The sequence below is a fragment of the Erpetoichthys calabaricus genome, chromosome 12, assembly GCF_900747795.2.
Source record: "Erpetoichthys calabaricus chromosome 12, fErpCal1.3, whole genome shotgun sequence".
NCBI classification, from domain to species: Eukaryota; Metazoa; Chordata; class Cladistia; order Polypteriformes; family Polypteridae; genus Erpetoichthys; species Erpetoichthys calabaricus.
In genome coordinates, this window is record NC_041405.2 from 8,544,936 (window position 1) to 8,569,148 (window position 24,213).

Below are 24,213 nucleotides of genomic sequence, written 5' to 3' on the forward strand. Positions count from 1 at the left end.
TCTTTAATGTACATAATATAAAAATATAATTATTGTCTTGCGGTTTACTCCTCAAATATCCATCCCTATATCTGAGTATACAAGAAAGTCTAGGGGAGTCCACTCCTGATTTTATGAAACAGATGTTGGTTGAGATGGAAACCTGCCAGCACAGAGGGCCCCAGGATTAAATACGAGACCCACTGACCTAACAGTTTGCTATTGCTATATCCACGGCTGTCAAAATCATTGTTTCTGTGCGCCCTCCTGGAGTTGGATGGACAGAATATTTCATGTTGGCTTCCAATCTGCTTTTCCACAGCAGTCTTCAAAGCTTCCAGAATCAGTCCTGTGATGGATTTGGCTTTCCTGGTAAATTTTTTTGTTTTTTTTCTTTTCAGCGTTTTGCATCGTCTGAGTTCAAGTTGCTTCCCCAGGAAACCACAGCGTAGAACAACACACTGGCTACAACAGACCAGTAAAAACTCACACCTTACAACTGAAACACATGAATGTGGGCATGTAACTATGAGTCTTAACTGCAATGTTCCGGTGTACCCCAACCTGCCTGGCACCCACCTAAGTTGGTTCAGAAGATGGATTTTTTTTTCCAAGTTGTTTTGTCCTGGTGTCAGATCACAAGTTGCAGTTTTATTAGTTCTACTTGAAAAAACAAAAGTTTCTGAAGTAGAGTAATAGACAATGCTGTATGGAAAAAAAAGTTCATTGGTCAACTCCAGATAATCAGATAACAAATTAGCTAATCGTCTATTTTAAGGGTGAGTGCAAAAGCAGAGGTGTTTGGAACGATGACCTGGATGGATCAAAATGTCTTCCTGTGGCTTCTCTGTGGTTTTTGCAATGGCCCATTGTTTTATTCTTGTGAATTTTCTGTAAACTTTATATATTTCTCTGTAAATTTAGACAGAACTTGAAAAAAATATCCACATCTCACTAGAGAATCACAAACAGCAAGACGTGTGAGCTCTTATTTTAGATTAGGACTGCGCTGACCGGTCTGTGTTTACCCCACTGCTGCACATTTCTCATCTCATTTTCCTGTGCTGGTCCTTCTTTGTCTTCTTCAGTTGCAGTCACTTTACTGATCCATTCCAGGACCTTCCATTTTAGTGTGACGAGCAAACATTTTCTGAACCTGCGGTCTGCATTCACCATATTACAGAAGGATGGAGGCTATCATAGCAGCATCACATGCAAATTAAAAAAAAACAACAAAGATAAATTCACAGCGTTCACGCATACCATTAAATGAAATGCACAAATGAAAATCTTCTCTCTTACTTGGAAATATCAAACACCTTTAAACCTATAACACAGTTAAAAGAAGCAAAATGATGATTTGTCCTATGATTTGAGACATATTTTTAGGATGTCACTGCGCACTGGAGAGATTCTGAAGGACTGGAAAATGGCAAATATCATCCCGTTATATAAAAAGGGTGACCGGGCAGATCCAAGCAACTATAGGCCAGCAAGCTTAACGTGCATCACAGGAAAATAAATGGAAGGAATTATTAAGGATAAGATTGAGCAACACCTGGCAAGGACAGGAGTTATTAGTCAGCACAGGGTCAGAAGAGGGAGGTCATGTTTTACTAACAGGCTGGAATTCTATGAGGAGGCAACAAAAGGATACGACCAGAGTGGAGCAGATGATATGATTTATCTTGACTTTCAGAAAGCATTTGATGAGGTGCCACATGAGAGGTTGAGCATCAAACTAAAAGAAGTGGGAGTTTAGGGTGATGTTGGTAGATGGGTGCATTGAATTGGCTCAGACAGAGGAAGCAGAAGGTGATGGTGTGAGGAACCTCATCAGAACTGGCCGATGTTAAGAGTGGTGACCAACAGGGGTCATTGCTCGGGCTGCTGCTATTTTTAATATACATATAAATGATTTAGATAGGAATATAAGGAACAAGCTGGTTACGTTTGCAGATGATACCAAGATAGGTGGGTTGACAGATAATTTGGAATCTGTTATATCATCACAGAAGGACTTGGATAGCAGACAGGCTTGGGCAGATTTGTGGCAGATGAAATTTAATGTCAGTAAATGTACAGCATTGCACATAGGAAGTAAAAATGTGAGGTTTGAATACACAATGGGAGTTCTGAAAATCGAGAGTCCACCTTATGAGAAGGATTTAGGAGTCGTAGTGGATTCTAAGCTATCGACTTCCAGACAGTGTTCGGAAGTCATTAAGAAGGCTAACAGAATGTCCGGTTATATACCACCTTGATGTGTGGAGTACAAGTCACAGGAGGTTCTGCTCAACCTTTATAACACACTGGTGAGCCCTCATCTTGAGTCCTGTGTGCAGTTTTGGTCTCCAGGCTACAAAAAGGACATAGCAGCACAAGAAAAGGTCCAGAGAAGAGCAACTAGGCTGATTCCAGGGGCTACAGGGGATGAATTATGAGGAAAGATTCAAAGAGCTGAGCCTTTACAGTTTAAGCAAAAGAAAATTAAGAGGTGACCTGATTGAAGTGTTTAAAATTATGAAGTGTATTAGTCCAGTGGATCAAGACGGTGACTTTAAAATGAGTATATCAAGAACACAGTTGGAAACTTGTTAAGGGGAAATTTTGCACAAACATTAGGAAGTTTTTCTTTGCACAAAGAACGATAGACACTTGGAATAAGCCACCAAGTGATGTGGTAGACAGTAAGACTTTAGGGACTTTCAAATCTCGACTTGATGTTTTTTGGAAGAAATAAGTGGATAGGACTGGCGAGCTTTGTTGGGCTGAATGGCCTGTTCTCGTCTAGAGTGTTCTAATGTTCTAATTCCATACTTATAGGACCTGCTGCCATAAAATGACTATCAGCCCTGAAGAACTGTAGACAGGGTCTAACTGCCATTTTGCCAAGAAGAGCAATTTCATCTTGTTTTACTGTAGCAACACAGTTTATCAATATGACATAGTACTGGGGTGTTGTACCATGTTAGCCATTGTGAATGTAGTGAGAAGGCAAGCAAGATGACCCCTTTTATTGGCTATCTAGAAAGATTACAATATGCGAGCTTTCGAGGCAACTCAGGCCCCTTCTTCGGGCAAAATGTAATACAGAAACTGGAGTTCCCTGTGTTTATAGAAACTCTAGGACAAGTAAGAACATTGGTAAATCTTTAAGAGAGACATCTTCAGGCTAAGATTCATTTAATGAAGACTGTAAAGCAGGTGTTGAGTGTCTTAAGAATTAAGGTGAAGGTTAAAGGTAAGGAATTTAAGACATTGGCCAGACCAGCAATAATGTATGGAGCTCCAGAGATCAAATTAGATAGATAGATAGATAGATAGATAGATAGATAGATAGATAGATAGATAGATAGATAGATAGATAGATAGATAGATAGATAGATAGATAGATAGATAGATAGATAGATAGATAGATAGATAGATAGATAGATAGATAGATAGATAGATAGATACTTTATTAATCCCAAAATGTGACAGAAATGAGAATGTGGAGCTACAAAAATGAACAGAATAGGAAATGAGACAATCAGAGGCCTAACAAAAGTGGGACAGAAATCTAAGAAGGTACAGGAAGGTAGGCTGAAGTGGTATGGATGTGTGATGAGGCAAAGAATGATGGGAATGAGAGTGCAAGGGATGAGAAAGCGAGGGAGACCAAAGCAGAGGTGGATGGATAAGGTAAAAAGATCTGAAGGAAAAGGGTCTGACTGGGGAGGAGAGGCAGGACAGCACAGTATGGAGAAGGTTAATTAGGCACATCAACCCCACATAGAAGTGGAGAAAGACGAAGAGGAAGAAGCAGAAGAAGACAGTTTTGGGTTGTTTTTCATGGTTTAATATCCTTTGTAAATCTTTTTTTTGCGTACCTCTTATGGTCTTTTTGAACTTTCAGGGTTAGCCGCCAATTTTGGGGTCTGCTCAAGATGTTAGCCTACAGTTGGTTTCTGAAGCATGCAGGTCAAGAGTGAGTCTCTTCCGGGTCTGCCTGTGAAGTTTCTGTAATACAGAAACCGGAGTTCCAGTAAATACATAATATAAACTTATTTAATGAGCTTCTGTAAAAAGTTAAATTAACAAATGAAGATCGTTCAATCTAATTACAAATCAGTGCCCTTATTTGCGAGTGAGTCTGTGTCTAAACAGGCTTTTCTATGGTATGGTGACTTGAAGTGTTGCTGAGGTGGGCTCCAGTCCCCCATGACCCTGTGTTGAATTTGAGAATGACATGAAATGTTAATTGTAAAAGACAATTATCCTTGAAGTCCAGGGAACTTTTTGGAGTAAGCTCCGAGAAGAAAAAAAAAATAAAGATATGTGATGGGGCGCTGGAGTACATATTACTCAGAGAATAATACTCCTGCATGTCAGACAAATTTCTAATTGTTTCAAAAGCTGCACTTTGCTTGTTTGTCACCTGTAATGACTCTTCAGATGTCTGATTGTCATAAAAGGCCACCGTCTAACCTCACCTCCCCCACGGCCGATCGTACATGTGATGTTGGCTCACTTCCTCCAGGATGGTCTTCTCTAAATCTTCATGTGACTTCTCAGAAAAAAACGTATTTGGCTGAAAGCGACAATGCAGCGCAGAATGAAGCAAGCTCCTCGCAGCTGTCACCACGCAGGTACTTTTACTTTAAAAGTCTTCAGATTTTAAATGTGTAGCTGTATCTGTTCGAATGCAGTGTCATGTTATGTATAGACTTTTCATGAGCGTTAACATAAAGGATGTATATAAAAGCAATATCTTGTGTTACAAATATCAAGTCTATAATAACCAACATTTTTTACAGACACATTTCACATTATTTATTCCACCCGATCACCAAGATGTGGAATTGTCCTGCATGAATGTTCCGTGTCGGTTAGCCTCATAGTGTTTTGTTCATACAGACAAGAGAGAATACCAGATCTCTGCTTGTCTGCTGCTTTCTAGACAACGTGTGAGTTCAGCCTCAGATGAGTGGGCAAGCCAGCTAAGTGTTAAATGTTCATGATTATCGGTCAGTGACTGTTCTGGTCTTTTTTGTGGTTCTTAATTTATAACTCAAATGTATTCAAAGAATTAAAGGTGAGAATCAAAGAGAAGAAAGCTACAGTGATTGCAACAATCCACACTGAAGGGCCATCTGTTGGAATGACAAATCCATCCATTATTAATCTCGCTATATCCTAACTACAGGGTCACGGGGGTCTGCTGGAGCCAAACCCAGCCAACACAGGGCGCAAGGCAGGAAACAAACCCCGGGCAGGGGTACACCTTTGTGAGGTGGTAGCCCTGTGAGCTAAATAAACCTTTGTGTTCTCCATTCTACTTTAGTCTCGGAATCTTATTTGGTGTCCCAAAAGGGGACAGCCTGTTGTATTATGCGTCACACACACCTTCTCTATATGTGCAGTGAGATCCAATGTCAGATTTCAGTTCTTTATTTATATGGGTATGTAAAACAATAACAGCAATGAACTTGTCCAACTATTAAACCGCTGAATAAATGGCAGAGTTCACTGCGGCTGTCTCATGTTTGCACATTCTGCTTTTTCTTTGGAAGCTCTAATTTTCCTCGTACAACTCAAAGTCGCGCACGTCGGATTGACCAGCACACCTAACTTACTGAAGGCCCAGTAGGATGTTGCATGTGTGAGGGTTTTGTGTGATGTGCTGGCTTTGCTGAACTGTTGCTGTTGCCTGATCTTGGTGTCCTGCAAAGCAATGAACAGCCCAGGATGTGGCCTACACACACTCACACACACTTACACACACACACATGCACACACACGCACTCGCCTTCACACCAAGCAAGTCTGGAATCACCGACCCACACAGCCAATCAACCTGACCAGCATGGATGTGGGAGGAAACCCACACTAAAGACCACCGAGGTGCAGGGAGAACATGCAGACTCTCTACAGCTCTGTTACTGCATAAGGCGGCTTCTAAAAGTGTAGTCATGAAAAGCATACATGAGAATTGTAAAAATAAGTATGCTGGTCTGTGAAACTCACACTTTTTATATTTGTTTCCTTTCTGAAACAATTCATAAGAAATTGTGTTTGCAATTAGTACGGGAAATTCTGCACTCAGCTTCCCCCCCCCCCCCGGTGGGTGGTCTTAAAATCCAAAAAGTTGGTAAAAGTTAATTCTTTCAAAAAAAAATACTACTATCAATATGTATTATCGTTAATAAATACATAAAAAACATAAATAAATTTAAACTATGAGCTAGGTTAGTAACTGCAAGTTTTAGAAAAATAAGGTTTCTGTGTTTTTGCAAAAGAGTAAAATTTAAAGAAAAATAATGTAAAAGGGAAAGCAACACGAATACTTACTATAAAAAAGAACATTACAAACAAACAGCAATAACAGTATAAGCAAACTCAATGCTCTTTTGTCCTATCATTTTAACAGCATAATCTTATAAAATGTCAATTACAGAATATTTATGCTAGTTGTATATGTAACTACCATCGTTATTGAAGGCGACTTTTAAGATCAGGACACATTACAGTGTGGGTTAAGTGACTTAGTCAGGATCACACAGGTAAGGGGATCACAGGCAAGAACGAAACTGGCAGCCTTGGCGTTTACAGTCCAGTGCCAACGCCATTACACCACACTGCTGGCAAAGGAATATTCCGGGATGCGGTCATTTTGTCTTGTTATCTGTGTGGCATTGACGTTTAAAGGGCCATAAGAATTCAACGACAAACAAAATAGTTTGATGATCTGATTAGTGGATTCGTTTGATATGTTAATGATATTTTAACACCACGAACTTGGATTTTAAATCCAAGTCATAAATGAAAATGAATTAGCTGACAGGTTGAAATCAAAGTAATCAGCTCCAGGACTGCAGTACATAATTTATTGCAGTATATTTTGTAATGCATGTAGCAATAAAATACTTTGCATTGGTAATTCCAACAGATGGCACCTCACAAACCTCTGTAGTACTAAAATGCACTGCCTTCTTCATTCCAACAGACGGCACATCAAACACATCTGTAGTACTAAAATGCACTGCATTTGTCATTCCAACAGATGGCACCTCACAAACATCTGTAACACTAAAATGCACTGCATTTGTCATTCCAACAGATGGCAAATCACAAACATTAGCACTGCTCTTACACATACTACACCAAACGACATATAACAGAGGCACAGCAACTGGACAGACACACAGACACTTGTCGTTTCATTAAGGTGGACAAGTTGATTTCCGTCCATCCAGCAGTTAATCCCTGATGATTGTATTCAGAGTTAATGTCTGCAGTGCAGTGTGTCCGTCGGGTTGCTATGTCTCTTTGTTATATGTCAAAAATCAGCAGTGCTAATGTTTGTTATGCGGCAAATGTTGAATAATAGGGACACAGCAACTGGACGGAAGCATAGATTCACAGACACTTGTTTTTTTATTAAAGTGGACGAGTCCAACCCAGCAGAAAATTTTACTTCTCAAAGGTTGATCTTTGATGGCTCATGAGACTTCACAGAGATTCTCATTCATATTTAATTTAAGAATCAACTTTGTCATAGGTATTTCTCCAAACATTCCTTTGGAGAAATAGCTTTAGACCCAAAGGACACACGAGATACAACAGAGGTAAAAGTTGAGAATTTGGTTTGTAAAGCCAGGTATACTTTGTGAGATGTCTTTCTAGTCTTCCTTTAATCTCTTCCAGGTACTTCATATTTTTATTTGTTATTGGGCTTACAACATTTGAGATACGATTGGTTTCATTTATTTTGTTTTGCTAATTGAAGCCCAGGCAGGTGAAGTGACTTGCTCATGGTCACACAGGTGTCAGTAGTGGGATCTGAACACACAACCTCAGGGTTTGAAGCCCAAAATCTTTACTATAATGCCACCCTTTTCTTCTACAATGAGCAGAGCACAGTAATATACATTAGTGCAACTCATATTATTATTCAGAAGTGAGGACTACAGCTTTGTAATCCCAGTAAAGTGTTTCATTACCACAAACAACTGTCCACACATTTCACTAGATAAGACTGAACACGCCACTTGGAAAATGTGAGGGGCCGTCATTTGACTTTGCTGAAACTCCAGAGGAAACTCTTGGGGGGATTTTGCCTCAGGAGGCTCAGACAAAAGACAACGTCTCCATTTCATTTCTTTCTGATCTCATTGTTGTCGGGAAGAAACTAATAAGATATTAAGGAGATCTCGTGTTTGTTCTTTAATTCCTATTGGAAAGTCGGCATGATTTGAACTTGCATGGACAAAACTATATAACAGACAGCTATATACAGACCTTAAAGCAGAGTGCTGATCTTCTTCATGACTTATTTTTTTTTTTGTCTAATTCAGCTTTTTGAGTCATTTTGATCTATAAGTGGAAAACCTGTAGGCAGTGGTGTTGTGGTCTTATTCTAAAATGAATGAGAATGGAACAAAAAAACAATCCTAGTGGGTTTTACATTTTTAGTAACTGATTTGTTTTCCCAGGCACTGTAGTTTTGCAGTGCTGACCCTTTTCAGTGCAATGGGATCAAAGGCCTCATGGACTACCTGGCTATCCGAGTTTGCGGATAAATCAAAAGAAACCTCCATGTGTTGCTTTTCATTCTCATGATTAGCATTAAAGATCCTTTTTCTGTCTTCAGCTTTGATTTTTGGTGACTGATTAGTTTTGATTCTCCGTACCGACCTGTTTTCTGGCATTTAAGACTTCTGGTCACCTTCATTATTCTAGTTAGCCGTCCCTTTTTCTTGGTGAACGTAACAATTATAGATCAGCTGTAGTTAACCAACATACTCACAGGTGGATTCTTGAACTGATTAATTGTTTTTTTTTCTTGTTTTCTTTTATCTTTCATTTGTTACCTGGTGAAATAATTATAATTTCTGCTTACCCGTTTTGGTTGTGGTCACTTTGAGAAATTTAGTTTTTACTGATCGTCCCTTCCTGACTTTCAAGCGATGATCCAACAGAGTAAGTCTCTTGCCATTTTTAAATGAATGATTTCAATGCATGTCAGATTTGGGGTTGAGTAGCTGCTTACCCAAATGCAAAGAGGATCCCAATGATACAAAATGGGCAGACAATCTTTAAATAACACAAAACAAATGGAATAAAAGAAGTTACGAGAATGCAATAATAAACATACAAGTCAAGTCAAGTCAAGTTGGGGAGCATGCACTGGTACAGTGTGTTGCCACACCCTGTACACAACGAAACACCTCGGAATCCCGGTTGGCAATCCCCCCAGGCAGACACGCGGTCCAGTCCCACCCTCCAGAAATTACCCTCTATCTGCTGCTGCCAGGTGTTACATGGGCGACCCTTTGGCCTGGTCCAGCCACTCGGGTCCCCAACAATGAGGATCTTACGAGCTGGATCACCCTCGGGGAAACGCGCCACATGGCCGTAGTGCCGTAACTGATGCTTCCTCACAATGCAGGTAATGTGCCTCATTCGGGACTCCATGAGCAACACAAAGTCAAACCAGCGGTACAAAAGGATTAGACACAGGACCAAAGGAGTCCAGTCTTCGTCTCAGGTCACTGGATAGCGTCCAAGTCTCGCAACCATATAGCAAGACAGGAAGTACCAGGACTCGAAAGACTTGGACCTTCGTCCTTTTGTATAGATGTCGGGAGTGCCACGCACTCCTTTCCAGTGACCTCATGAACCCCCATGCTCTCCCAATCTGTCTACTGACTTCATAGGAAAAGTCACCAGAGACATGAATGTCACTGCACAGGTAAGTAAACCTCTCAATGACGAGGTCGACACTCTCTCCGCAGACAGACATACTGCTGATTGCCGTGCCCAAGAGGTCATTAAAGGCCTTGATGTTGTTTTTTATCAGGACACTCGCTAGCCCAGACACTCAGACCCCTCATTCAGTCTCTCGAGCACCCCGATCAGAGCCTCCATTGACTCCGCGAAGATCACAGCATCATCAGCAAAGTCAAGATCCGTGAACCATTCTTCACCAACAGATGCCCCACATGAGTAAATAAACATAAATAAACCTACAGATCCCAATAATTTATAGAGGCCATCATTGTAAAGCTAAACACTGCCCTTCATAACAAAACAAGACGACAGCTTAGCATACCCGTGGTTTACTGTATTAGGGCTTAGTATGCTTATCCAGGGCTATTGTTTAACGTCATTCCCTGGGTTTGATCTCTCAAGATGGTTCAATATTGTATTTTTTGCTAATTATATTTGGACCGTATTGTCAATTGATATCTCTATTTTAGTTCTTATACGCTGCTGCTGGGGGGCTTATCTTGTTTTGGACGTGCTCTGTCTCTAGGTACGTCAGAGGACTGGGACTTTGTGAAGTGGGGTCCAGCCTCATGTGGGGAGGCAAAATGGTGGGGCAGGGGGACTAGTTGGGGAGAGAATGAGAGCAAGCTATTTCTAATCTATCCTATTAATTCTTATAATTATAAGTGCCGATGTAGCATTAGGCTTCATGACAATAACTCCTGGGAAAACTGGAAATTAAGGTCAAAGTTTGTAGTGGTTATAGTGCTGCTAAGATTCTTACTGTCGAAGAGACAGTGACTTATTTATTTTTTTGGTGGAGATTCCAGGGACGCACCCACCCCTGGCCCGACCTGCACACACTCACAACAAGCAGAGACAAAAAAGCAACGGCTAATAAAACAATTAAAGAATGTATTTAAATACTAATAAACAAAATATAACTTACGCTAAATAATCCCACCCCTTGTCCTCTTAAGGCAATGTACAATAAACACAAACAAACCACAACAATGAACACTGAAGCCAATGTCCTGGTACAGCCCAATACAGCAAAAGCTGGTGAAATGGTATGAAGATGAGAATCCCGTGAACAGCTTCCACAGAAAATGAATGAAACAGTCCTACCGGTAGTCCTGAGCAGTGAGGAGTGAGATTTCCAGGAGCGCTCCTTTTGAAGACGTACAACAATTAATCCATCACTATAACACGACAGGCAGGCACGAGACAGTCCATTCATCTGACGTGAAACAATCCAAGGGCACAATTGACTTTTTATACGACACGTTGGACTGGATACACAAAAACACCAATCTCCTGTTGCTCCATCAGGCCTCCATTTTTAACTTTCCAGCTGGCCTCTTTCATCCCCAGCATCCCCTACTTCCTTTCCCGTCATCCTATGTGGGTAACCTCTTTGGGCTGCTGGGAAGTGAAGTTCTCCCCATGGTAGCACTGCTACAAGCTTTCTTATCTTAAGTTAAGACTCCAAAATGACAACAAAAGTTCAGAAGAATTATCTTTATAACCAAACAGTTAACTTTGTGAGCTGGAATGTTAAAGGTCTGAATCATGACTTAAAGAAAAAGGAAGAATTCATTCACCTAACAGGTCTAAACACTAAAATAGTATTTTTTTTTTTACAAAATAAGACGAGAGCACCCCAAACACAAAAGGGACGGGTCCTCTTCTCCTCAGCCTTGACGTCACTCTCATCTCAGGGTACCTCCACTTTTCTGGGTCACAAAGTGTAGACAAAACATTCCTACATAACACAACATTATCAAGCCCTGCAATCCAGTTTAGAGTCACTGGGAGCCTGAACCTGTCCCATTAGCGCAGGCCGCAAGATAGGTGACAGTCTACTGCTGGTAAACTCAATCAAATGTCCCCAATGGGCAAACTTGGACTACTCAGTCCAACACACATATTAAAGGGTTATGGATGGATGGATGGAAAACTGGGGTGCCTTTAGAAAACTTCAAATAGATATGGGGAAAAAATATTAAAAAACTTAACAAAGACAGCAAGGCTTGAATTCAGGATGCTGGAATCCGTGACTCATCAATTTGAACCACTACACCCATCGTGCTGCCCACATGTCATTCCTCTGTAATTTTAAACATATAAATTGTATTTCACAAGAAAGGTCTTTGAACATTCTGGGCTGTCAGTTATTCAGAATAAAATGTATTTACATATAACCTTTGGAAAGGCACATACAGTACAACATTGATGGAATTAGCCATTTTATTTCACAAATGACCTATCATAGTTGGTACTCAAGTTTATTGAATCACAGTTAGTAAGGGAGGATGGCAGGAAGCAACCATAGATGTGGCACCCGTCCAATGCTGGGCAAGCTCATTGAAACATCCACACAGGGCCAATATGGAATCACCACTCCGGCTGACACACGCCTAAAGGTTGTGCAGGGAAAACTGGGGAACCCGAAAAGAAAAATCAATAGGCAGGTGCCAAAGAAAAATGAAACACAAGTATAGAATCTAGAAAGTGGGCACAAGTCAATAGTAAGAAGTGGGAAATGAGAGTGAATTTAGGAAGTATACAGTAAAATGCCTTGAGACCTCAGCTGGCAAAAAATGAGTTGAAGCAAAAAATTTAAGGAAGCACCACTGATATATTGAAGAGATTTTATTTTTTTTTAAAAATCATGAAACTTCATGTGATATTAGGACCTAAGAATGAAACTGCAAAATGTGGGTGTGCTAAAATTGAGAATCCTGCTCTCACTCATTGCCACATTGCTTTTTTTTATGGTGGCCCGTAATACCTAACTTTATAGGATTTCCCTTCCAAACAAAATAACTTCCAGACTTTAAATCACTGCCTTTGTTATGACAGACAGACATGAAAAATTCTGTATCCATGAAATGAGATGTAAATAAGATGAGTTAATACGTTACTGACATGCAAGCAATTATACACTGGAGGAAGTGTGAGAAGAACAACAAGCTTGCAGTTCAATATTTAAATTATTATTATCATCAGCAGAAGCCTCAGCTGGCTGTATTCCATGGAGTCCTCTGTGGGACCTTAGATCCCAGACCACTGAACAGGCCATTTCTTAGTTTATCAGCTTTTTTGGAGATGAGGAAGGTGTTACAGAACATGGAGGGCATCATGGCTGTCCATCAGGCTCAGTTCCTCATTAATTTCCTTGGTAGCTCCATTCGGCTGCAGTGTGCAAATATCTTCTCACCTGCATTTTTTGAGATGTGGAATAATTATAATCTGTGTTCTCTCACAACTTAATATCAATGCTAAAATTTCTTCATGAGGACATTCAGCTGCATTTACTAAGGCTGATTAACAAATTCTGCCTTTTCTGACTTCTGGACAACAAGATCAATGTTAAAGAACTTGATGGCCGACAATCATAACATTAATTGTTTGCAACAGATTATCAGTATTAATATTATAAAAAGGGTCTTCCACATGCAGAGCTGATGGTACGTGTCAATTGCTTTTAGGTCAATGAGACTGCAGATACCATAGAACACAATATTTTTTGCCTTCTTGATGTCTGACTCTTGACATTTAATAAATTATTAGTAAATTAAAAATGAGATGTATGTTGCTTTTCTCTAAACCCAAAAAGCACTGATGAAACTTTACATCTGTGTTATACCTGATATTAATTTTTCTTGTTCTATAGCAAAAGGGACTACAAGATTGGTGACATTTCTAGTCGCAACTGCCATTTGTCTTCTGGTGGCCTTATCGTCTGCTGTCAAAGTCATCTTTCTGATGGGTACGTCTTTACACATTTGAGTTACACTAAATGAACTAATATACAGTCAATTTTCTGTGTTTCGTTTTTGATAAGTGACCCATTTTCACAGAATGTGTGCTCTGCAGGTTTTTTTTCTTTCATCATCGAAGGGCTTTATACTGTGGACTCATTATCGATAATTGCAGAACCTGTTGACATGTTTTGGATTTGTTTTGTGGGCCTCTGAGTGTTGACAATTTGCGATGCCTATTCAGTACTGATGTGGCTAAGCTGTTACCCATTAGGATTTAAATTTTTGACAATTATCTAAATTAAAATTCAAGTTGTGTCGATGAAACTACTTTATACTAGTCCAGAAGCCTCAGTTTGTATTAACAACATTATTTCAGACAACTTCAAATTAGAATGTGGTACTCGAGAAGGATGCCCCTTATCGCCATTGCTTTTTGCAGTTTCCATTGAACCCTTGGCTGTATACTTTCAGCATCAGAGATAAAGGGGATTCTCAGAGAAGGACTTGAACAGAAACTATCACTATATGCAGATGATACGGTACTGTATATATCGTACCCACAAAATTCTGTGCCAGCAGTCCTAAAAGCATTAGTAGATTTTCAAAAGATATCTGGACTTAAAAGTCAAGTTGCATTATTCTGACAAACATTTTGTAGTTGACTTATATTTATTTCTGCTTGTTCATAGCCAGGCAATGACACTGTTCTAACAGCAGAATGATGTTTCTTTTGTGATGGAAACCGGGGCACCACCGTACCCCTAAACACGAACACACAGTGAGTCCCGGGTTCAAATGACAGAAGGTTTATTAAATTCACCTCCACAAAGTAACAAAAGCACTAAGACAGGTTGTCTCTTTCCACCAAACACAATTCCTCTCACCACCACACTGCCCTCCTCAAGTTGAGTGTTGCTTAAGTCCTCCCAGCTCCGACTCACCTGGACAAGGGAGTGCAGTCCCTTTTATTAAGGACCCAGGAGTAATTCAAGTGCCAGGGCCAGGGGCGCCCGATGGAAGTACTTCTGGATCATACGGAAGTCCCATTTATTAGGGAGCTCATCTCCCTGCAGCACCCCCTTGTGGCACCTATGGTCCCCAGCAGAGCTGTATTGCTGGACTACATCTCCCAGCATTCCTTACTGGTTCCCAAATGGGTACTGATACAGAGGGTTGCTGCCATCTCCTGTTCTGGGGGAATAAAAAGTCCCCAGCAATATCTTCCACTTCCAGTGGGCTCTCCATCCTTCTCCTCCGACTGTCACTTCTGGGTCTGGCTTCTTCCTTCCTATTGGTCGGGATGCCCATCTGTCTGTTTGGAGGCTCCCGTCCGAGTAAGGAGCCATCCTCTTCTCTGGTCGGGATGCCCGTCCAACCTGTGTGGCATTCACACTTTATTTGCTGCACAGATTTGCTCCACTTGTTAATTTCTGTTTGAAACAGATGAGGTCATATTTAACAAAAGATGGATTGGTTATTTTATAATTAACAGAAAAATCTAAAACTACATTTTCATCTTTCTCAAGTATCCATCCATCCATCCATCCATTATCCAACCTGCTATATCCTAATTACAGGGTCACGGGGGTCTGCTGGAGCCAATCCCAGCTAACACAGGGCACAAGGCAGGAAACAAACCACAGGGCAGGGCACCAGCCCACCACAGGGCACCTTCCTCAAGTATTTAGCATAAAGGCCAATATAGAAAGATTTATGAATTAGTATTTATACTCTGTCAAATTAATTATCCTTGAGATTTTACTTGAAATATGCACAGAAGGAAGCAGAAAGATGGAAGGCTAAATAGAAAAAATGATGCTGAAGCTTTATAACGCACGGGTGAGGCCTCATCTAGAGTCTTGTGTGCAGTTTTAATCTCCAGGGTACAAAAAGGACATAGCAGCACTGGAAAAAGCCCAGAGAAGAGCGACAAGGCTGATTCCAGGGCTGCAGGGGATGAGTCATGAAGAAAGATTAAAAGAGATGAGCCTTTAAAGGAGATGAAGAGGAGACCTGACTGAAGTGTTTAAAATGATGAAGGGAATTAGTCCAGTTAATTGAGACAGTGACTTTAAAACGAGTTCATCAAGAACAGGGGGACGCAGTTGGAAACTTGTTAAAGAGTAAATTTCGCACACACATTAGGATGATTTTCTTTACACAGAGAACCATAGACACATGGAATAAGCGACCAAATAGTGTGGCGGACAGGAGGACTTTAGGGACCATCGAAAGTCGACTTGATGCTAATAGCCGAGTCCTACTTGGCATGTATCTGTCTCTGTTGGGGGTCTGCCAACCACACCTTCTTATTGCTAATCCTCCACTCAGTCTTTGGCATCGGTTTTCAGGGTGTCATTTTACATTGGTTGGAGTAGTTACATGTGAGACTCGGTGCATCCCAGCGTTTTAACTATCTAAGGCTCAGTGCTTAACGGTATTTAAACCATATCGCTGACATTACAATATACTTCAAAAATGATAAGGTCTTATAAGGTGCAGAGTCACATAGTAAAATCAGCACTTAATCAGATTATACATTCTGATTTCTATTGATCCAGTGTGACTGTATATAAAAATATCCAGTAAATACTCCTGTAGATATTTCTTCCCTACATGCAACTATTTTGTAAAAATGTAACGAACGTACATCTTAGATACTGGAAAAGTTCTGCCAAGTGTGTGCCACCAGGCAACGAGCACACACACACACAAAAAAAGTGAATTAACTGGCAGAGTCAAAAGGCTAACGTGAGTGGAAAAGTCTACTTTGTGAAGAGACACTTCCCCTCTGCTGCCTACTACTGATGAACAGGAAATTAAAATAAAAGTAAGTGGGCAACATGGCTCCGCAAAGTGGTATGCTTAGAGGTTGTATCACCTCTCAGTAGCTTTAGGTGATGGCTCTGAAATGCAACTACCTGTTTGGCGACCGGAACAAACCACAATGAAGGATTCTTTATTAAATATTTAAACTCGTAATGATGAACTGTGAATTAAACAATTACATATCTCTTTCTCTTTTGCTGAATTTTGCTTTGCTTTGTGAAGTTTGACGACGGTATAGAATGTTATCTGTTATAAATTAAAATCAAAAAATATAAAAAATGAAACAATTACATTATATTAAACATTATATTTATGTTATAAAATAGTAACCTGTGTGACCTGTGTGGCGTTTCCCTGTCAGTCACCCATCCAGCTCTGCTTATCTTCTGGCTAATATACTAGCACCCCAATGACCACCAGTGTGTTGACACTGTGATATCGCTTGTGAGTCACATATGCAGGCTCATCCGCCTTTGTGATAATCATCTTTACGTGCGCAACGATTGACATTAATGCATCGTGCTTTAACCTTAGCACATTTCCATACCACTCAATATGAGCTAATCTGAAAAATTGTGGTGCAGAATTCAAGAAATGGTTGGTTGTGACAGATCCAGATTGTTGCTATTGCAAAGCTGCATTTTACACCCAACTTTACCAACACTTTCATTTCAAATGGCAGCGCATTGGCTTTTCCTTATTAGATGAATCAATCACGTAGCCTGCAAGATTTATTGTGAATATTATTCCGTCTCTGTCAAATCGATATATTTTTACACGTTCGGTGTTGTTCACTATTTACAATGCATTCAGCTTTTCCCTGGATGTGTGTGCCAATCTCTGCCTGAATGCCATCTTCTGGCATCTCATTGCGTGTTAGCACAGCTCACGAGTTCTCTTAAAACCTGGTGAAGTTTGGAGAAGTTTCTGAAAATTAGAAAAATTGATGAGATGCTTTAATCACTACTCCTAACAGTAGGACTAAATCTGCGTCACTCAGGGCCATCTTAATGCATGGGCAACACTGGGCAGTTGCCCCTATGCCCCATTCTGTGTATGTATATGTTGAAATGTTTATGTTTTTCAAGGCTTATGTTATATTGTTCAAACGTTTGTGTTGATTAATCTTTTCTGTACAGCAGGTTTTTTAATGTTTAAATGCTGGTTTTCTTGGAATTACCAATACAATAAATATAACATGATGGAATTCTATGAGGAGGCAACAAAAGGATACGATCAAAGTGGAGCAGATGATATTATTTATCTTGACTTCAGAAAGCATTTGATAAGGTGCCACATGAGAGGTTGGGCATCAAATTAAAAGAAGTGGGTGATGTTTTAAGATGGGTGCAGAATTGACTCAGACACAGGAAGCAGAGGGTGAAGGTGCGAGAAACCTCATCAGAATTGGCCGATGTTAAGAGTAGTGACCAGCAGGAGTCAGTGCTGGGGCCATTGCTATTTTTAATATCTATAAATGATTTAGATAGGAATATAAGTAACAAGCTGCTTAAGTTTACAGATGATACCAAGATAGGTGGATTAGCAGAGAGTTTGGAATACGTTATATCATCACAGAAGGACTTGGATAGCAGACAGGCTTGGGCAGATTTGTGGCAGATGAAATTTAATGTCAGTAAATGTAAAGAATTACACATAGGAAGTAAAAATGTTAGGTTTGAATACACAATGGGCAGTCAGAAAATCGAGAGTACACCTTATGAGAAGGATTTAGGAGTCGTAGTGGACTCTAAGCTAGTGACTTTCCGACAGTGTTCAGAAGCCATTAAGAAGGCTAACAGAATGTCAGGTTATATAGCACCTTGAGGTGTGGAGTACAAGTCACAGGGGGTTCTGCTCAGCCTTTATAACACACTGGTAAGGCCTCATCTGGAGTGCTGGGTGCAGTTTTGATCTCCAGGCTGCAAAAAGAACATAACTGCACTAGAAATGGTCCAGAGAAGAGCGACTAGGCTGATTCCAGGGCTACAGGGGATGAATTATGAGGAAAGATTAAAAGAGCTGAGCCTTTACAGTTTAAACAGAAGGAGATTAAGAGGTGACATGACTGAAGTGTTTAAAATTATGAAAGGAATTAGTCCAGTGGATCGAGACTGTTATTTTAAAATGAGTTCATCAAGAACACGGGGACACAGTTGGAAACTTGTTAAGGGGAAATTTCGCGCAAACATTAGGAAGTTTTTTCTTTACACAAAGAACGATAGACACTTGGAATAAGCAACCAAGTAGTGTGGTAGACAGTAAGACTTTAGGGACCTTCAAAACTCGACTTGATGTTATTTTTGGAAGAAATAAGTGGACAGGACTGGCGAGCTTTGTTGGGCTGAATGGCCTGTTCTCATCTAGAGTGTTCTAATGTTCCAATATGTTTAATTTTATTGACTATTTCCCTTTTTATTCCTGTGTGTGGTTATGTAGGTAGGGGCCCCAGTACACTGCTTTGCTTGGGGGACTATAATACAGTTAAGATGGCCCTGGCATCACTCTGAGAATTTTGAGCCAGTTAGGACTCTTTTCCTGCTCTGATATCTGTGATAAACACTCAGACTTGAAGTTTCACCATTATTCGTATCTTTGCATATGTACAATAGCTTTCAATAGGATGCTTTTCAAATACATTTCCTACTTTTGTTCCCTTCGGTTCTAACCATTTTGCTGTGTGAAAGACCGGCCTCGCCACGAACAGACACGGACTCCGAATCTTCAAAACATGCAACACCAATACAGTACACAATCACGACACTATAATCAGTCCTTTGTCTTTCTTCAGGTCGCCTCCACTCCTCTCTCACAAGCTCTGTCCTCTTCCACCTGACTCCGGCTCCCCGAATGGAGTGAGGCAGCCCCTTTAATCTCGCCCCAGATGTGCTCCAGGTGCTCTGCAATGGTCTTCCAGCAGCACTTCCAGAAGCATTCCGGGCGTACATAGTTCCTGGTTCGGCAGCACTTCCTGGTATGGCAGAAGTGCTGCCCTCCAGGCGCCCCCTGGTGGTGGCCATGGGTCCCCACAGGGGTTGATCTCCGTGGCCCTGATGGAATCCAGGGGGGCTGCCTTCTTACGCCCAGGGAAAGACAGTGCCCCTCTCCTGGTCCATCCTTCTTCCAGGCGTCCCGGTGGGGCAGGATCCCTGGTTGTCTGCCACGGCTGTATAGTATTATTCATTTAATATTGTTTGATTTGGTGGAGGTATTTTGCTCTTATCGAGTGTGGGCAGAACAGGCGTAATTCAGGTCTGAAGACCACCATTTGGTCTGGTTGTGCCGTATACATGGGGCTCTATAAAGTGGCCATGTTAAAGTATTGATACATTTCCATGATAAAACACTGTCAGGTCTAACTTTGGAACAAGGAGGACAAACCCTGCTCATCTTTAATAATACCTAGGAAGACACAGACAGACCCAACTTTCTTGTCTCTTTGGCTAAATAATGAACCCTGAATACCTTGATAGAAAAATAAAGGCTGTGCAATAAAGATGTGGCTGGCGTGAATTGGAAACCATAACGCCACAGGGGTCATTTAAAAAGAACCAGGATGAGAGATGTTCACTGACCAGTTAGGGAAGACACACACAATGAGAGGTCTTACCATCTATTAAAAAATAAAGGGACATTTTGCACCATCTAGTGGTTTTCACTTGTAATGCAGTTCAGCTTTCTTTTGTGTGTGTTTTTCCCTGTTCATCAGCTGTTGCACATTTATTTATTTGTCTTAATTTGCAGGAACATCAAGCAGACGTTGCCCTGAAAAATGGATGCAGTTTAAAGAGAGCTGCTTCTATCTTTCAACCAACAGGAGCACCTGGGAGGCCAGCAAGGAGAAGTGTGTGTCACAGGGGGGTCATCTTGCAATGCTACAAGACGAAGAGGAGATGGTGAGTAAGGACACCAAGAAAAGACATTTACACTTGGAAAAAAAATGTTATTGCAACGTCTTTCACTTCTCATTCTTTTTTTTGCCGTAAGTACTGCCATTTCTTGCATGAACTCTACCATGATGTGTTGTGGAACAATCCACCATAATAAAAGCATAAATGTCTGTGTGTCAGTCTGGTTGCTATGTCTCTGTCATTCCAAAACATGGTGCATCACAAACATTTTTAATATTATAATTCATTGCATCTATCTTTCCAACAGATGACAACATCACAAACATTAGCACTGCTTTTACAAATATCAAACCAAGTGGCATATAACAGAGATATATGTATTGCAACTTTCATTCCAACAGATGGCACATCACAAGCATTAGCACTGCTTTTACAAATTCCACACCAAACAACATATAAGTGAGACATATGCATTGCATTTATCATTCCAACAGATAGCTCATCACAAACATTAACACTGCTTTTACGAATCCCATACTAAATGGCATAACAGAGACATATGCATTGCATTTGTCATTCCCACAAATGGTACATCATAAACATTAACACTGCTTTTACAAATATCACACCAAGTGGCATATAACAGAGATATATGCATTGCAATTTTTATTCCAACAGAGGGTGCATCACAAACATTAACTTAGCTTTTACAAATATCATACCAAGTGGCATAAAGCAGAGATATATGCATTTCAATTTTCATTCCAACAGATGGCGCATCACAAACATTACCACTGCTTTTACAAATCTCACACCAAATAGCATATAAGAGAGACATATATGTTAAATTTGTTATTCCAACAGATAGCTCAGCACAAACATTGCTTTAACGAATTCCATAATAAATGGCATAACAGAGACAAATACATTGCATTTTTCATTGCAAAAGATGGCACAGCACAAATATAGCACTGCTTTCACAAAGCCCATAACAAATGGCACATAACACAGACATATCTATTGCATGCTGCACTGCAAATGTTAACGCTGTGGTTTTTTGTTGATTACTTAGATTTCAACCCATCTAACACAGCCAGTTACCAATATAGTAAGGGATATTGAACTCATTTTGTATTTTTTAAGGTTGTTAATGATGCACAGTCTTTAAAATCATTTTACACTTTGATATCCAATTTTAGTTAGTATTTATTTTGGTTTGATTCATACCTTACACAGATTAATGTATCAATCAAGTTATCCAATATCAGACCTGTATAATCCAGGCCAAGGTTGCATAGGCTGGAGCCAATCCCAGAGTCGTCAAATGCAAGGCAGTAACCAACCCAGTAAAGGGCCGTAATCCATCATGTCACTCACGCACACGCACACTAGAACTGGAACAACTCGAAGTTATATTCATGCAACTATGTTTTTATTTGAAAAAAGGTATTTTTGAAAAAAAATGATTGTTGTTCACACTAGCATTTTCATATCGTTTATTAAAGTATCTCCATCCACACTGAAAAGGCATTTGAGCTGAACGTTCACATGTTCACATGAGGGGAACGATCCTGGATGGGATTGCCGTTCGGGGGTAATGTTTATTGCAAAACTGTATTAACCTATATTAGTATATAGGTTATATAATATAATAATATAACCTGTATATTATTTGACTTTTGGGTATGTATGCAGCATTCAGACTGCAAAACACAATGTAGATGCATACAGGAATACAACACAACTCCTCTGTATCTGCTGTGGGGCACTATATAACAGTTTTATCAGGGAATGGGATGCTGTAATGAGTGAAATCTAATCAGCAAAGTGCAACATAATAAGCACAAACACAGTTTTTTAGAAGTCCATGTTTTCACCCATTCACATTGTAATGAAGAGTCCATGTATTTAGAAGTATACGGCTCTGGAGAGTGTTTTCAAAAGTCTCCGTTTTTGGAGGGTAAATACCAAAGGGTAGTATGGATGAAAGGCAAAATTGGAGACTAATGATTACACGTTTAAACAGAAATATAGTAGTGTGGACGTAGCCTTAGAGCTGCCAGTTAACCTGGCACCGCTCACCTTCTGTACCCGCTCCATCAAGCGGTCAGTTCAATTTTAAACAGCACGTCAAACATTAGCATAGCACAGTGGCACAGCAGTTAGTCCTAGTGTTCGGCCTGTGTGGAGTCTGCACATTCTCTCCCCTTCCCTGAGTGTGTGTATTTTACTCCATGTGCCCATTTTATCAAAAACAGGATAAGCAGGTTAAGTTAACTAGTGGCTCTGAGCTGACCCAGTGTGAGCGAGTCTGCCCTGATATAGAACTGAGTCCTATTTTTGGGAGCTTCCAGCCTCCCAATAACCATAAATTGAATAAATGATTTAAAAAAAATGCTTTTCACATCAATCAGTCCCTGTAAAATACTATTTTTTACTTTCTGCTCTCTGATATCTTATCCAGACCTGGAGCATGCCTTGCACCCCACATGGCTGGCATAGCTTTTGCCACCCTATGGCTATAAACAGGTCCAGGAAATGATCACATCTGACCTTCTAATGCATGCCCTCAAAAAACCTTTGGCGGAGAAGTTGTAAACACAACAAAAAAGAGGAACTAGCAATATGTCAGAGCTGACTCAAAGTAAAAGAATTGTGCAGTTGAGTCACTTACTAACACACACACACTCTCTAACTAAAAAAAAGGCAATGATACAAGAATATCAGAGAAAGGCTCTAATAATAACCCATTAGGAAATAAACAGAATCGCAAATGCAAGAATGGCAATTACTTTCTGCTCTCTCCAATATGTGTAGGAATGTAAGATTATGGAGGGTGGGAGCGTCCTGGGAAAGTGTTCATTCAATGAAAGACATATATTTGCAGTAAAGCGGTTTCGTTTTGGAGCCATGACTTGTCTGGCTCTGGTGTTTAAGAAGCGCGTTGTATGCGCCTTCGGTCATTGTTATTATCCATGCAGTGTTGTGTTTGTTTCCCTATGGGTGTGTTGTTAGCTAGACGTCGTTTGCCGTTGCTGACCGCAGGCACTGTGGAGTAGCTGACTGCTGGCACTGTCAGTAGTCACCACTACCTCAAGTTTAGATACATACACATATATAGATAGACGCCGCATTAACTGTGTTACCCAGTAGACACGATACGTCAGCCCGCCTATATGATACCTGAGGTGTTTCGTTTTGGAGCCGTGCCTCCTTTGCTTCTGGTGTTTGGAGCCGTGACTCCTTTACCTCTGGTGTTTGTGAAGCACCTGTGTTCATTGTGTTTATCCATGCGGGCTCGTTTCTGTATTTCCGTTAGTTGAGCTTTTTCGGCTTGGAGCCGTGACTCCATTGCTTCTGCTGTTGCAGAAGCGCGTTGTAGGCGCCTGCGTTCTCCGTAGTAACTCGGGTTTACAACCTTCGGTTAGTAATATGGAGGTTCAGAAGCGCATGGGTGTGTTGTTAGCTAGATGTTGTTTGCTGTTAGGAATTATACTTGGACCGCTGACCGCAGGCACTGTGGAGTAGCTGACTGCTGGCACTGTCAGTAGTCCCCACTACCTCAAGTTTAGATACATACACATATATAGATAGACGCCGCATCCACTGTGTTATCCAGTAGACACGACACGTCAGCACGCCTATAAGATACCTGAGCTGTTTCGTTTTGGATCCGTGCCTCCTTTAATCCATGTGGGCACGTTATTGTATTTCCGTTAGTTGAGCTGTTTGTTTTTGGAGCCGTGACTCCTATGCTTCTGCTGTTTCAGAAGCGTGTTGTAGGCGCCTTCGTGTACCTATAGCCTGTCTCGATGTGTGCGTTGTAGGAGTCTTCGTTCATTTATCTATGTGGGCTCGTTTCTGTATTTCCGTTAGATACATACACATATATCGATAGACGCCGCATTCACTGAGTTTCCCAGTAGACACGATACGTCAGCCCGCCTATACGATACCTGAGGTGTTTCGTTTTGGTGCCGTGCCTCCCTTGCATCTAGTGTTTGGAGCCGTGACTCCTTTGCTTCTGTTTG

The 24,213-nt window shown here is 40.6% G+C and overlaps 1 protein-coding gene across 1 annotated transcript in view; it reads left to right on the forward strand.

Annotated features, from left to right (window-relative positions):
• Positions 1-4,530: 4,530 nt before the first annotated feature.
• LOC114663226 (killer cell lectin-like receptor subfamily G member 1) overlaps positions 4,531-24,213 on the forward strand; it is a 40,490-nt gene continuing 20,807 nt past the window's right edge. Inside the window, exons 1-3 of the mRNA XM_028816978.2 lie at positions 4,531-4,610; positions 13,412-13,507; positions 20,076-20,227. Coding sequence (XP_028672811.1) covers positions 4,565-4,610; positions 13,412-13,507; positions 20,076-20,227 — 294 coding nt within the window. The 5' untranslated portion in view covers positions 4,531-4,564. The remainder of the gene's footprint in view (positions 4,611-13,411; positions 13,508-20,075; positions 20,228-24,213) is intronic.